Source organism: Kogia breviceps, chromosome 9 (assembly GCF_026419965.1).
Source record: "Kogia breviceps isolate mKogBre1 chromosome 9, mKogBre1 haplotype 1, whole genome shotgun sequence".
Taxonomy (NCBI): Eukaryota; Metazoa; Chordata; class Mammalia; order Artiodactyla; family Physeteridae; genus Kogia; species Kogia breviceps.
In genome coordinates, this window is record NC_081318.1 from 48,610,710 (window position 1) to 48,623,270 (window position 12,561).

The 12,561-nt window shown below is 48.4% G+C and overlaps 1 protein-coding gene across 1 annotated transcript in view; it reads left to right on the plus strand.

Moving 5' to 3' along the window:
* Nucleotides 1-12,561, plus strand: part of JAZF1 (JAZF zinc finger 1) — a 340,756-nt gene that overhangs the window by 321,162 nt on the left and 7,033 nt on the right. Inside the window, exon 4 of the mRNA XM_059073529.2 lies at nucleotides 10,730-10,899. Coding sequence (XP_058929512.1) covers nucleotides 10,730-10,899 — 170 coding nt within the window. The remainder of the gene's footprint in view (nucleotides 1-10,729; nucleotides 10,900-12,561) is intronic.

A 12,561-nucleotide genomic window follows, 5' to 3' on the forward strand; every position in this document is an offset into this window, starting at 1 on the left:
AAGATATGTATGCTACATACAGATACCTGTGTGCGTTGTGTCACGTGATTCCATCCTTCCGGTGCACAGGGCCTCTGCCGTGGAGTCCCTTCATCCCCAAAAGACTGGCTGAGCCATGCTGGGTGCTGGGGTCTGCCGGGAGTTAGAACGGCCCAGCCGGAGGAAGCCACCCTCTGATGGCAATCTCCCAGGAGACACGTGAGGGTGACGGGCAAGACAAGTCTGCCAGCCGCCCTTGGGCACACCCAGACCTCCCCCTTCCTGGCTCCCCTGCAGCTCCGGGCAGGTGTGATTCTCTGGGTCCAGCCACTCACCCCTCACAGGCACCTGCTTGCTGGCCAGTCCTCCTTAGCTCAGCTGCAAGATTCGAAACTCTGAGAACCTATTCTGTTCAGCAACCTGATGACAGCTGGTAATAGAGTCCAGGGCACCCTGCAGGAACTTTGTAAAGGGCCCTGAATGACTTGGGGCCATTTCTTGGAAGCAGATTTGCCCACTCCACAAACAAAGATTGGCTTCCCTGGAGAATATTCCAAAAAAATGTGAAGTGTCATGGTCCAAAAGGGCACCTGAATCAGTGAAGAACTGTCTTCATACTTCCTCTCCATTATACGTGCCTGTCACTTTCACCGTGAGACCCTGTGTGTGCCCTCCTGGTGCCCCTGAGGTCTGCTTGTTGACAGCCTGCCTCCCGGTTACATTGCAGGTTCCTGTTAGCTGACACGATGCCTTATTGACAGGCACCAAAAACGACCTTTCTCTTCTGTTTCAGCCTGTTCTATACCCTATTTAAGTGTTGGTTAAAATTGTTTGATTTGTTTCCTCTGGATGAAATGTTGGTTCTCTTAGAAAGATGTGCTATAAATGAGATGCTGGTGGTTAAAAATGGCTTTATGCTTTCTTCCTGTGACATGTGGTCAGAATGATTTTTACACTGAGACACATACCTGAAACTAGTTTTACAAACACATCTCACACTCTGATACTTTCTATTCCATTCTGTCCTTTTATTTTTTTTAAGTGCTGATGTGCCCCACAAAAATGATTTCACGACCCACTTAGGAGTCACAATTTGAAAACACTTCTGCATCGGAAGTAGGTCTTAAGAGTTGCCTGTTGCCACAGGAAACCTTTATGTTAAGTCTCCATGAATCTTGAGCAGCAACTGCATGGCTCAGGGGAAAGGAGCCATTCTCATCTCCTCCAAAGGTTAAATAGTGGAGCTGATGAGGAGGGAAGAGAGGTGGGGGGATAGCAATGTCACTGAGATTCTCCCAGTACTGCAGGGACATTGTTGTTTCTCATGGCTCATTTTTCCCCTGAAAGATAGCCAAGACGTGGGAACAATAAAGGAGACACTATTTTCTTGTGCTTTGGGGGCAGTTTCTTTCTCCTCTCACCAAGATGGAGAGCTGGGAAATTAGGTACCAAAACTCAAGAGTTAGGAACAAGCTGCGGGGTTGACTCCAAAAATGAGGTGAGAGAAGTACAGAGGGATTCTTTGAAGTCTCAAGGAGAAAGAAGAAAAGGATTGAGGCATAATAAGAAAGCATTGATGAGAAAGAGGCTCGTTTTTTTCTTTTCATCTTTTTCTGCAAATGTGCCATATCCGAATACAGGATTTCTTACCCTTGCTCTGTGGAATTGTTTTAAAACCTGAACACTCAGTTTTTAGAAGACGTCGATTTCCATAGCCTTGATCTTGACCTCCAACTACGTCATGAGCCGTGGAGTGAGAGCGACATCTTCCCCACTTCGCTGACAGAGGAAGGTGGCAGGAGGAGAGTCGCAGCCTCGGAGCACAGCACAGCCCGTCAGTGACGGCGGCCACCTCACGGCAGCCAGGTGGCAGCCAGGCTGTGCTGTCCCGGCTGAGTGCCCACTCCGGCTACGGACCTGGCTGGTTTGGGGCTGGCAGCCTCCACACCCCTCCAGCGCTCCTCTTGTTGTGAGCGTACCAGCAGGAGTGTGGCTGCCTGTGACCATGTCATCAACTCATGGTTCTCACTTCTGTGTCAAAAAAATCAACCCAGAGGAAGGTCACTGGGGATTGGACTTCTGCATCTCATCTGCCGTTAAGTCAGAAATAGGACGGCGTGTGCATCTCCACTACGCCTTCATCACTTGCACTGTCCACAGGTAACGATGTCACGTGGTTGGAAAGCAGTAACCTGGGTGTCAGGAGGCCTGTGTCATCCTTGCCCTGATGGTCCTCGCCAAGGGTCAGTTGGTCAATAACTTGGAACCCCTATCTTCCGCTGGCCAACGTCAGCTCCTGTTCCTTTTAGTCACCAGATTCTTGTACCCCAAGAAGGCCAAACCGAAGGATGGAAATAATGAAGAAATAAATCTGTAAGGCCGACTTGTGTAATAGGTTAAATGTAGGTTTTGTGGTCACTGTGATCATTTATATGATTTGTCTGTTTTTAAGATATTAAGCTTATCTACTTAAATGGTAAATTGGCATCATTTTGTTGAAATGTGTGGGATCTAAGTTTGTAACCAACACGTAAATGTGTAAGTGCAGTCTACTTTTAGATAATGTTTTTATTTATTTAATAGCATCTTAATATTTAGAAATGTTTGTTAGATAGGTTTATAGGTATAAAAATTTAGCACTAAACCAAATACAATTGACTGGTGTGTGTGTGCGCGGGGACAGTGTTGGAGGCGCTAACCCTCCACGCAGTCTAAAATCTCAGTATAATTTAGTTGGCCCTTCATATCCACAGTTCCTCCGTATCCATGGATTCAACTAGCCAAGGATCGTGTGGTACTAAGTATTTACTTTTGAAAAAAGTCTGCATATAAGCGGACCCATGCATATAAGTTCAAACACATGTTGTTCAAGGGTCAACTGCATAAGTAGTTGTTAAGTTTTCTTATTAAAAAAAAAAAAAAAATGTCTTCCAGATAGTAAAGATCCAAGCAACTACGATATGGAGTGAGGTCACGACAGGGCGTGGGTCTGCTCCTTGCTGTGGGAAGCCATTGGAGGGTTTTAAGCAGGCAACTGAGATCATCTAATTTACTTTTCTTTGTTTAAGACCGTAGGAGGCCAAGAGTAGAGACTGTGTAATCTTGGCTCCCTTTCTACCACTGGAGTCTGTGAAGTGTATTCCCTCATTCATTCATTCAACAAACACATGTCTGTTGGCTCCTTAAGTGCAAGCGCTGCCCCGGGCACTGTGGTCCTTACCAAAGGTAAATGACCAAGAGCCTCCTAATACATTAGAAAGTGTTTAGTCCTGTGAGGGAGGCATTACTTCTGACTTGGAGAACCAGGACCAGTTCCACAGTTAAGGAGGAGACAGGGGAGAATGATATTCTAGGAATGAGCAGAGGCCAGGAGCTAGGAGGTCAAGAAGTTTTGAGACTTGGTGATGGTCTCCAGAGGCAACAGTGTGTCTTCCGTTGTGATCACACATTGCCAGTTCATTTAGATTGTTGTTGCTTCAGCTCGTATAAAGTGGGTCAGTACCAGTTAAAGCTAATTTATAATGATAAGTCCGTAAGGCAGAAAGGCAACTCTTTGCTAATGTCCTTGCCAGAGTCTGACACCCCAGGAGAGTTTGACACCCCAGAAGAGTTTGAATTTGCTGTCGCTGCAGTTATCATTTTTGCATGAATATTAATGATCTGTGTGGAAAGAAAAATGTGGCATATTGGGCTTCTGGAAAAGGTTGACTTATTTTTATCTATCTGTGTGTCACTCTGTTTATGAATACAAAGAACGAGAACCCTATAGGCCCTAAAATAGGTCGGGGCCATCTTCACAGAGTAAAGAGGTGAGCAGAGGACAGAGGCGGTGGGTAGAAGCTGGAGGGGGTGAACAAGGTTTGAAATGGCCCTCGTGGCAAGTGAGGGCGAGCTTGACGGAGACACTCGGCTGGCGCCTGGGCCATGAAGTGGGCTCGTCCGGGTGGGTGGATATGGACGTACGTGTGTACACGGACCCTGGACCCCTTGTCTCTTCCTGTGATTCATGAGACCAGCTCTGATTTTTACTTCCTTGGCCGACAACCGGGAGGAATCTTTCGGCAGTCCTGTAGAATCTTTTATAGTCCTGCCCTATGAAATCCTACCTACTAGGTTTGCTCATTTCCCACACTGAAATGCTGGCATGAGCTCTTGGGCCCACCCAGAGGCACTTCCCTTAGCCACTGTCCTGCCTGCCTCAGGCCCCCATGATGGGGATTGTGCAGCCGTGGAGGATGACAGTGGAAAATTCAACCTGAGAAAAATTAGTGCCTGCCAATTCCTACCTGTGACCGTGCAAGATGAAGTGACATTTTCTTGTAGAAACTCTAACCTTGGTTAAAAAAAAAAAAAAAAAAAGTCATTTTTAAATTGCTTAGTGACTAAGACTAAGAAGAGCCTGAAAAAAATCAACTCATGGAGCTTTTCTTTGGAACACTGCAGGCCACCACCCAGGAGGGCAGGGCCCACCCCTGCCTGACTGTACGAGGCTAGCCCTGTGCTTCCCACACGCTCACACGCCCGGCCCACATGTGGCTGGGACTCCCTCCTCCCCGGCACTTGCAGGGCTTTGCTCTGTGTGTCAAATCTTTATCTCCCTCGACCAGGGATATTCCATTTGAAAATAAACCAAAGAAGCACAAACTTTGAAACTGAAGACCCGAGTACCAGTCCAGTCTGCCTGTATCTGGCTGGGTGACCTTGGGCTCCCTCAACTCCTGAACCTCAGGTTCCGTGGAAAACACCTGTCCCCATGCCAGGCTCACAGGAGCCACCCCACCACCTAAATGGCGAGGGATCTCCCAACCCTTTCTGCTTCCAGAAATGCATGTGTAAAGCAAAAATTTGCTCGCTCTTAGGCAGCTACAATTTTTATTTAAAAAAAAAAAATCCGGGCTTCCCTGGTGGCACAGTGGTTGAGAATCTGCCTGCCGATGCAGGGGACACGGGTTCATGCCCCGGTCCGGGAAGATCCCACATGCCGCGGAGCGGCTGGGCCCATAAGCCTGTGCGTCTGGAGCCTGTGCTCCGCAACGGGAGAGGCCACAACAGTGAGAGGCCCGTGTACCACTAAAAAAAAAAAAAATCCAAGTTGGGACTTCCCTGGTGGCACAGTGGTTAAGAATCCGCCTGCCAATGCAGAGGACATGGGTCCGGGAAGATCCCACATGCCGCGGAGCAACTAAGCCCGTGCGCCACAACTACTGAGCCCTCATGCCACAACTACTGAGCCCGCATGCCACAACTACTGAAGCCTGCACACCTAGAGCCGGTGCTCCACAGCAAGAGAAGCCACTGCAATGAAAAGCCCGCGCACCACAACTAGAGAAAGCCCGCGCACAGCAACGAAAACCCAACGCAGCCAAAAAAAAAAAAGAAAAAAATACAAGTAGGCACGGGTCAGGTTAGATGGAGAATTAAGTGCCAGAATTTAAGTAGCAAATGATTTAAAGCAAAAGGAGGCCAGATCAAAGAAAAAGAAAACAGGCATTTTGGCTATCATGCCTTTGTGCATTCCTCAAATCTTCATATTGTGCCATTAGTACAGTAAAAATAACAGGGCTTACGGGAGAACTAAGGTTGGGCAGAGCCTCAAAGCTATGGGACTTTGTAACCAGAGCATCAGCAAAAACAGTAACCATCCTAACAAAATAATTGCTTGGCTGAATCCCCATTGTAAATCCCCCATGGCAGCTCATCCAGCATCCCAGCCCTCTGTCCTTTGTGTCTTTGAGATGCAGATCTTTGAAGGTGTTCTCTCTTCTAAGAGAAGAAGTTCATCCAAATTAGAAATCTGACCCAGCCAGTCAATCTTTGTTTTAAAATACAAGGGCAGTGTCTTTATAGTTTGTGTCCTTGTGCCGACAGCCTCCCCAGGTGCCACAACCCAGAGGAAAGGGTGGCACTTCTAGAAGCCACGGAACCAGCCACCGTCGCTCTAAAGAAGCCATGTCCATGGGGTTTTCATCTGCTTTTCTTAACTAAGGCCTTCAGGCTTTCTCTTTAGTTGTGAGAATGCTCTCCTCTGGACTCTTCAAGACGGTCAGGGTGGGGAGGAGGTGTTGGCCTACAGCAAGTTTTCTGTTTTGTGTTTGAGTGCTTGTCCCTTTCAGTTGCCAGGGCTTAGGGCTGACTTGTAGGAAGGAAAGGGTGGGAGGTGGAGAGAAGAGGAGAGAGAGAAAGATGAACCCGTACTCACCGCAGCGCACTCTTTCCCTGCTAGAATCCCCAGTCAGTAGCCCTGGAGAAAGGGAGCCCGCCCGGATAGACTGCTGAGCACCTCTCCTTCTAGTTGCAAAATTCTGACTCACCGACTCAATGTTCCCCAACCCTGCTTGCTAGGAGGACACCTGCCAGCCTGTCCCCAGACACCTGTTCTGGGCCCCAGGGGGATACATTTCTTCTTGTGACTCCCATGCTTTCCTCCTGCCTCCCTGCCCCAGTTACTTACAACTACAGGTAGGGTGTTTGGGGGTCTTTTTCCTCTTTTACACAGAGGAAATACTTTTTATACTTTGTTTCTTCAGAAACTGATGTGGCAATTAACATTTTATGGATTCTGGGTGATGGGCGCTCAGAACTAGAAGCTTGAATTGATTCTGCGTCCTCCCTCTGTCTGGTGGCTGGAGCCCAGCACCTGCTCTGATAGGCTGACAGGGTGGGGCTCACACGGGGCCTCAGAGATCACCCATTAACTCAAGATCAGGGTGAATGAATGAGCGTATCCATTCCTTAACACCCCATACCTGTCCCCTGGAACAATCCAAAGGCTTATCCTATCTGATAGCCTCAGAGCTGGCTGTGATGGGGCCCGTTTGACCCCTCCAGGCAGTGGGCCCCAAAGTGGGTGCATGAGACAATCTGTGAGGTGGAGGAAGGAGATATGAAATCTTTACACTTATTAGGGAAAATATTTCTCATATTAATATATATATTTATTAAACTATTTCATCCCCATCCTTTTATTTGCATATCTGTTTTATATAGTGATATGTTAGTACATGTTTGTCATTTATAAACGGTATATTCACACACGCTCCCCCTCAGGGGGGCAGTGCCCACAATTTCTTATTGACCGGATGTAGGAGAGGATCAAAACGCTGGGAGACCCCCGCTAGGAGAGTCAGCCTTGCTCCATCCTGCTTTACCTAAGTGGGGGGCAGGGGGCAGAATTCTCTGGCAGAGAATTCCTCTAGCAGAGGGCTGGCAAGCGCTGCAGATCCCTTCGTTCAGAAGTCAGTTTTGAGATGGCAGGTGAAGCAGAGATTGAAAATGAACCAGGTTGGGGTTGACTTTTCCCCTTCGAAAGGCACGAGGACACGAATAAAACAAAGCAGAGAGGGTTGGCCCACGTGTTTCTGAACCAAAGCCATAACTCATTTCAGGTTAGCATTTCCTAGGGTTCAAAGATCTGTGCAGGCCCTGCTGGCGAGTTTTCCAGACATGAGCACCAAGTGGGTGCCAGCGTCTGAGCTCGTGTGGCTTTCTGGGCCAATAGCAACCCCTGTACCTGCAGGATGCCCTCTGGCTGCAGGACCCGCCTCACAGCTGGCGACATTTCTCCTGTTTGATGACAGGGTAGCACTTGGGGTACAGGAACACAAGCAACAGTAGACTCCCCCCACTCCTGTTTTTAAAAAGTGAGTACCCTCAAGAGAAAGCGAGGGAACAGTGGATGAAGTAAACTGCTCACGGGACCTTTTGCCTATTTATTTACCAAATGCTTCTCTAATGCTTACCATGTATCACTGTTCTAAATACTTGTAAAAATGGGAACTCGGTTGCTCCTCACAACAACCTTAAGAGGTGGTAGTATTATCAGCCCATTTTACAGGTGAGGACTCTAAAACTCAGAGAGGTAACATCACTTGCCTGGGGTCACACAGCTTGTCGGTGGCAGCACCAGGGCTCACACAGGCTCCCAGCCTGGGTTCCCAGCTTGGCCCCTGTAGATGCATCTGCACGAACAGCCGTCAGCCAGCACAGCCCCTCTCTTGTTATAGAATCCCTCTTGTATTTTTTTCTGGTGGAGATGCCCAAACCTTTCAGAATTATCTTATTTTTTGTTTGGTTTCGCAACAGGCCTTTCTAAAAATAGTATTATTTTACATGTAATATTATAAATAGTATTATTACAAAAACAGTATTATACCGTCTTCTGTTTTTCTGAGCACTTACTATGTGCAGGTCCTCCTGTGCCAGGTGCTTTGTAAACATTAATTCTAATCCTTAAATTAAACTGTAAGGAAGAGATTTTTCCCCCCCATTTCACAGAAGAGAAAGTAGAGGGCAAGTAGGTTGGTCACTCAGCTGACCATGTCTAGCCAAGGCATGAACCCAGGGTTGGGCCTTGCTCGGCTTTGTTATAGGACAGAACTAAGTAGAAACAGATCCTTCTCGATCCCCATCCAGGGGAGATAGTTTCACAAAGCACCCAGAGGACCTTGTGGTGTGCCGATGACGAGGATGTGGGGGGGTGGGGGGCAGTTTTGTACGCCTGTTGTCCCCGTGCTGGCTTTCACTCGCAAAGGCATCCTGACACGGACAGTAGATCATGTGGTCCTCCTACCTGCCCCACTTGGGACTGGATGCTGCATGGTTTCCGAGCGAGGGTGTCCACAGCATTAACCCCCCAGGCCTGGCCCCTTTTGATCCCGAAGAGTTTTTTGAAGTTTTATCTTCTGCTGGGCTTCATTAAGCCCTCGGTTGGTCTGACTGAGGCTTTTCGCCCTGCCCCCAGTTGTAAACGTCGTGCGACTCTTGGTATTCAGGTTAACAAATTAGCTCAATTAGATGGGTAAATTAGTCATTCTCACTTTCTCGGGTCCTGGTGGAAGAGCTTTGCGAAATAGTATTTATAGTTTTCTAACAAGCAATTTAAAGGACACCAGCATGTGGCATTTGTTTAAGAGTAAAACGTCCTAAACAGTGCCCTACTTAGAAACAGGTTTCCAGATTTGCTCGTGGACCGAGGGACGCGGCAGAGCAGTACCCCTGTGCTGTGTCCTATGAGCGCTTCCCAGCTGGGTCTCTTGTCTCTGGGGCCTCCAGCCAAGCGCAGCGGGGCTGACTGAAACCCACACTGAATTCTAGAGCCTCATTTTTTGTCAAATTGTTTTTTTCCGTACCGCCTGAGTTTCTAAACAGGCTTCAAAGCAGGCTGCTTTGAATTCTGAGCGGTAGATGGTGATGGCCCAGCGACACGGAGGTTGAGAGAGGCACACCCCAGCCCACCCCCAGAGAGCTGCCGGCACTGGAGGCTGGGAGGCAGCGTGGGAAAAGGTGTCTCCCTCACTAGCGAATTGAGGATGCATCAGCTCTTGAGCCTCACAGGGCTCATTTCCTCACGTGTACGAAAGTGACACCCCACCTCACAGCGTCACCAGAGGATGAAATGAGCTGATGCAGCCAGTGTGCCTGAACCGTACGAGGCACTCATTCACCTTGAGGTCCCTTCCTTCCTTCCTGGATCCTTTTAACTGTTCGCCTCAGATGCTGGCGTCCTTGTTCCTGGCTCAACTGGCTCTTCAAACAATCTTACTAATGCCTATTAAAATGAAACCCAATAAAAGTGCCAATATCTGGTGTTGAAATAATTGATGTAGCGGGGGAGCCCATGGAGCCCCCAGACAGGCCCCGGGTGCAATTTAGCCTCACACCTGGGGGATGCATTTCACAACTGTAATTGCTACCATATCATTCTTATTGATGTTGTGCTATAATTCCTATTTATTCCACGGGGCTTGTAAATGCATTAGGACTTGTCAACATATGATTTTACACTGTTTATGATCTGTAGAATTATGTCCTTCAGGGTTATATTGTGCAAAAGCTCCAAATAAACGGTTGTGGACCTTGTTAAAAAAAAAAGCAAAGAGGGGCTGCTTGTTGAAGTGGTTCTCCATCCCTGCCGTCCTGGGCAGAAGTCAGCAGAGCAGATTTTTAATTCAGTTCTGTGCAGAGCTCTTAACCGGGGTACAAGGGAATCCCCTCGTCTGTCTGAGCTGTCTGCTGCGATGGCTCAGCCCTCCCTCCCAGGGAGGGTTTTGAGTAGCTGAAAAGGCAGGTGCTGTTCCCTGAGGACAGGTGCCGTAGGGAATCGTTTGGTCTTCCTTGAGCTGGACCTGCACTCTGATTATGATGATGACATTGTGCTCTCAGAGCTCTGGGCATTTCTGTCCCCTAGCTTTGGGGTAACACCCTTTTCGTTCTAAATTTCTTCATGGTCTTCCCAGCTCAGCTTATAAAGAAAAAGATCTGAAATTAATTCCCACTGAAGTGTAAATACCTAGTAAGTGTAAAATGTAACCCCATGCCAAGAAAGCATAAAACTAAGGGGACAGAATTCTGTCCATTGTAATGTCAGGCATACCGTGTGTGTGTGTGTGTGTGTGTGTGTGTTTGTGTGTGTGTGTATGTATGTGTGTGTGTGTGTTGGGGCAGGGGTGTGTCTGTCGTAGTTGGGTATTTTTGCTTTTAGCCTTCCCAGCACCTTTGCAGTCAATCACCTTTGCCACAGAGTACTGAGTCCAAGTTCTTGCACAGCTAATTCCTCGCCATGAATCGCTGGGAAGCCCTTTCCCTGGTCTCTCCTGTGGGAAAGCAGATATGCCCCCGCCCAGGACTGTCCCGGGGAATAGATGCACTTGCAGTCCCTTGGAGCCTGGATGCTCTCTCCCAGGGCAGCAGGAGCCGCGCGCCGTGCGGGGCACGCTCCTGATAGCCTTGTGTTTCTCCTCTGGCCCCACAGGTAGCGAGTACGACGAGGAGGAGGTGGAGTACGAGGAGTCGGACAGCGATGAGTCCTGGACCACGGAGAGCGCCATCAGCTCCGAAGCCATCCTCAGCTCCATGTGCATGAACGGGGGCGAGGAGAAGCCCTTCGCCTGCCCGGTTCCCGGCTGTAAAAAGAGATACAAGGTAAGGGAAGTACCACCCCGCTTGGCATAGCTGGAAGGGAAATGGCAAGTCCCGTGTCGGTAGAGTCTGAGGAGAGGTGCTTCCCTCTTGTGCGCCGATTGGCTGTGTGGCCCCCCGGAAAGCCGGGCCTGGGCCCAGGCTGCCCTCAGGTCAGTGCCGTCCCTGGTTTCTGGCTGTTGGGTGTTTTCTCCCCTTCACTGACCTGTGTGAGAGCGGTACGTCAAAAGGGAGTTTTTTGGTGGGAGAATCATGTCTGATAGTCTTCAGATTCATGTCAGACCAGTCGGAATATCAAATGCGTCGCCTATTTGCCGAACACCTTCCGCAGTGGTCGGCGCTGCAGGGGGTTCACAGAAGACCACTCGGAAGCCTTAAAAGCCCGCAGACGGCTCACAGAGCCCTTTTGGAAAACTAAAGTAAAGTTTATAAAAGTAAAGTAAATAAAAAGGGTATTTACTTCCGGCTGAGGAAGCCCTTGCTTGAAAGGAGTTCAGGAGAAAAAGGGCTTTGGTATTTTTCTCACCAAACCCGCCCGCTCTGGCTTCGATGAACTCTCTGTAGGCGGCGCAGAGCCTGTGTCTCTCGGGCCTGCCTCTGGGTGTCAGGGCAGCTGGGGGCGCCAAATTCTCTACTAAGAAGACTCAAAGGGACAGAACAGTGAGAACACCCACAGCACTCAAGTGTGGGTCCAGAGGGCATGTAGAAAAACAAATTTGCAAACTTTCCCATGAGGTGTTAGCAGCTCTTTAAAATCCAACTGTGAGATAGAAATGTAAAAATCCAAAACATACCTGGTCCATTTGACTAGATGCTACTTTCCCCAGCAGACTGACTGTTTTTAAAGAAAGACTTGAAAAATGTGTGGCACCATAAGCACTTCCCATATCGCTCCTTCTTCAGTATGTCTCTGAACACTAAAAAAATCTATTTCAATACTTTTTATACCTGCTTCTGATGTAAAAGCATGAAACCCAAATGTATCACAGGTAAGTGGCCCAAGATTTCATCTAGTCTATATACTGTTAAATTTTTATCATGGGAAGCACAGATGCGCTTTGTTTAAACTACAGTGAAAACCCCAGGATGGAGATGTGAGGTCCCATCAGGGTGTCCTGACGCGCTGTCTGGGTGTCCCAGGTGCACATGTACATTCCTCTGGATCAGAAGGCGGAGTGGAAGTGGGTGCAGGGGTGAGAACGCAACAAAATTGTTATCTCGGGAGCCCAGGGCATCGTTCGACAAGCTAGTTTGTTCAGAGGACAGCTCTGCTTGCAGAAAGATTTTTCCCTTCTTTCTTTCTTTAAAAGTGGAGAAAGCTGGACAGGGATGCTGTCCTCATACCTGCCTGCCTCCAGATGCGCCTTCTCTCCATGCTTCCTGAGAAGCATGGTCCTCTGTGCTCTGCTGTCTTGCTCCCTTCTCTCAAGGGTCCAAACACTGTCTAAAGGATGTCTTGCACATCAGCGATGTTAAAAGAGGGAGCAAAGTAACGACCCAGATTGCAGCTGACCGAAAAACACCCCAAAATCTGGTGGGGGGGGGTATAAGCTACACCCTTTATGATGAGGCCTTCTCTCTTTCCCACCTCTCTTTCATTCCTTTTTTACCTCCTTTTCCCCTGGTCATTTTTATTTTCTTGTCATTATTCTTTGGCTTCTATTT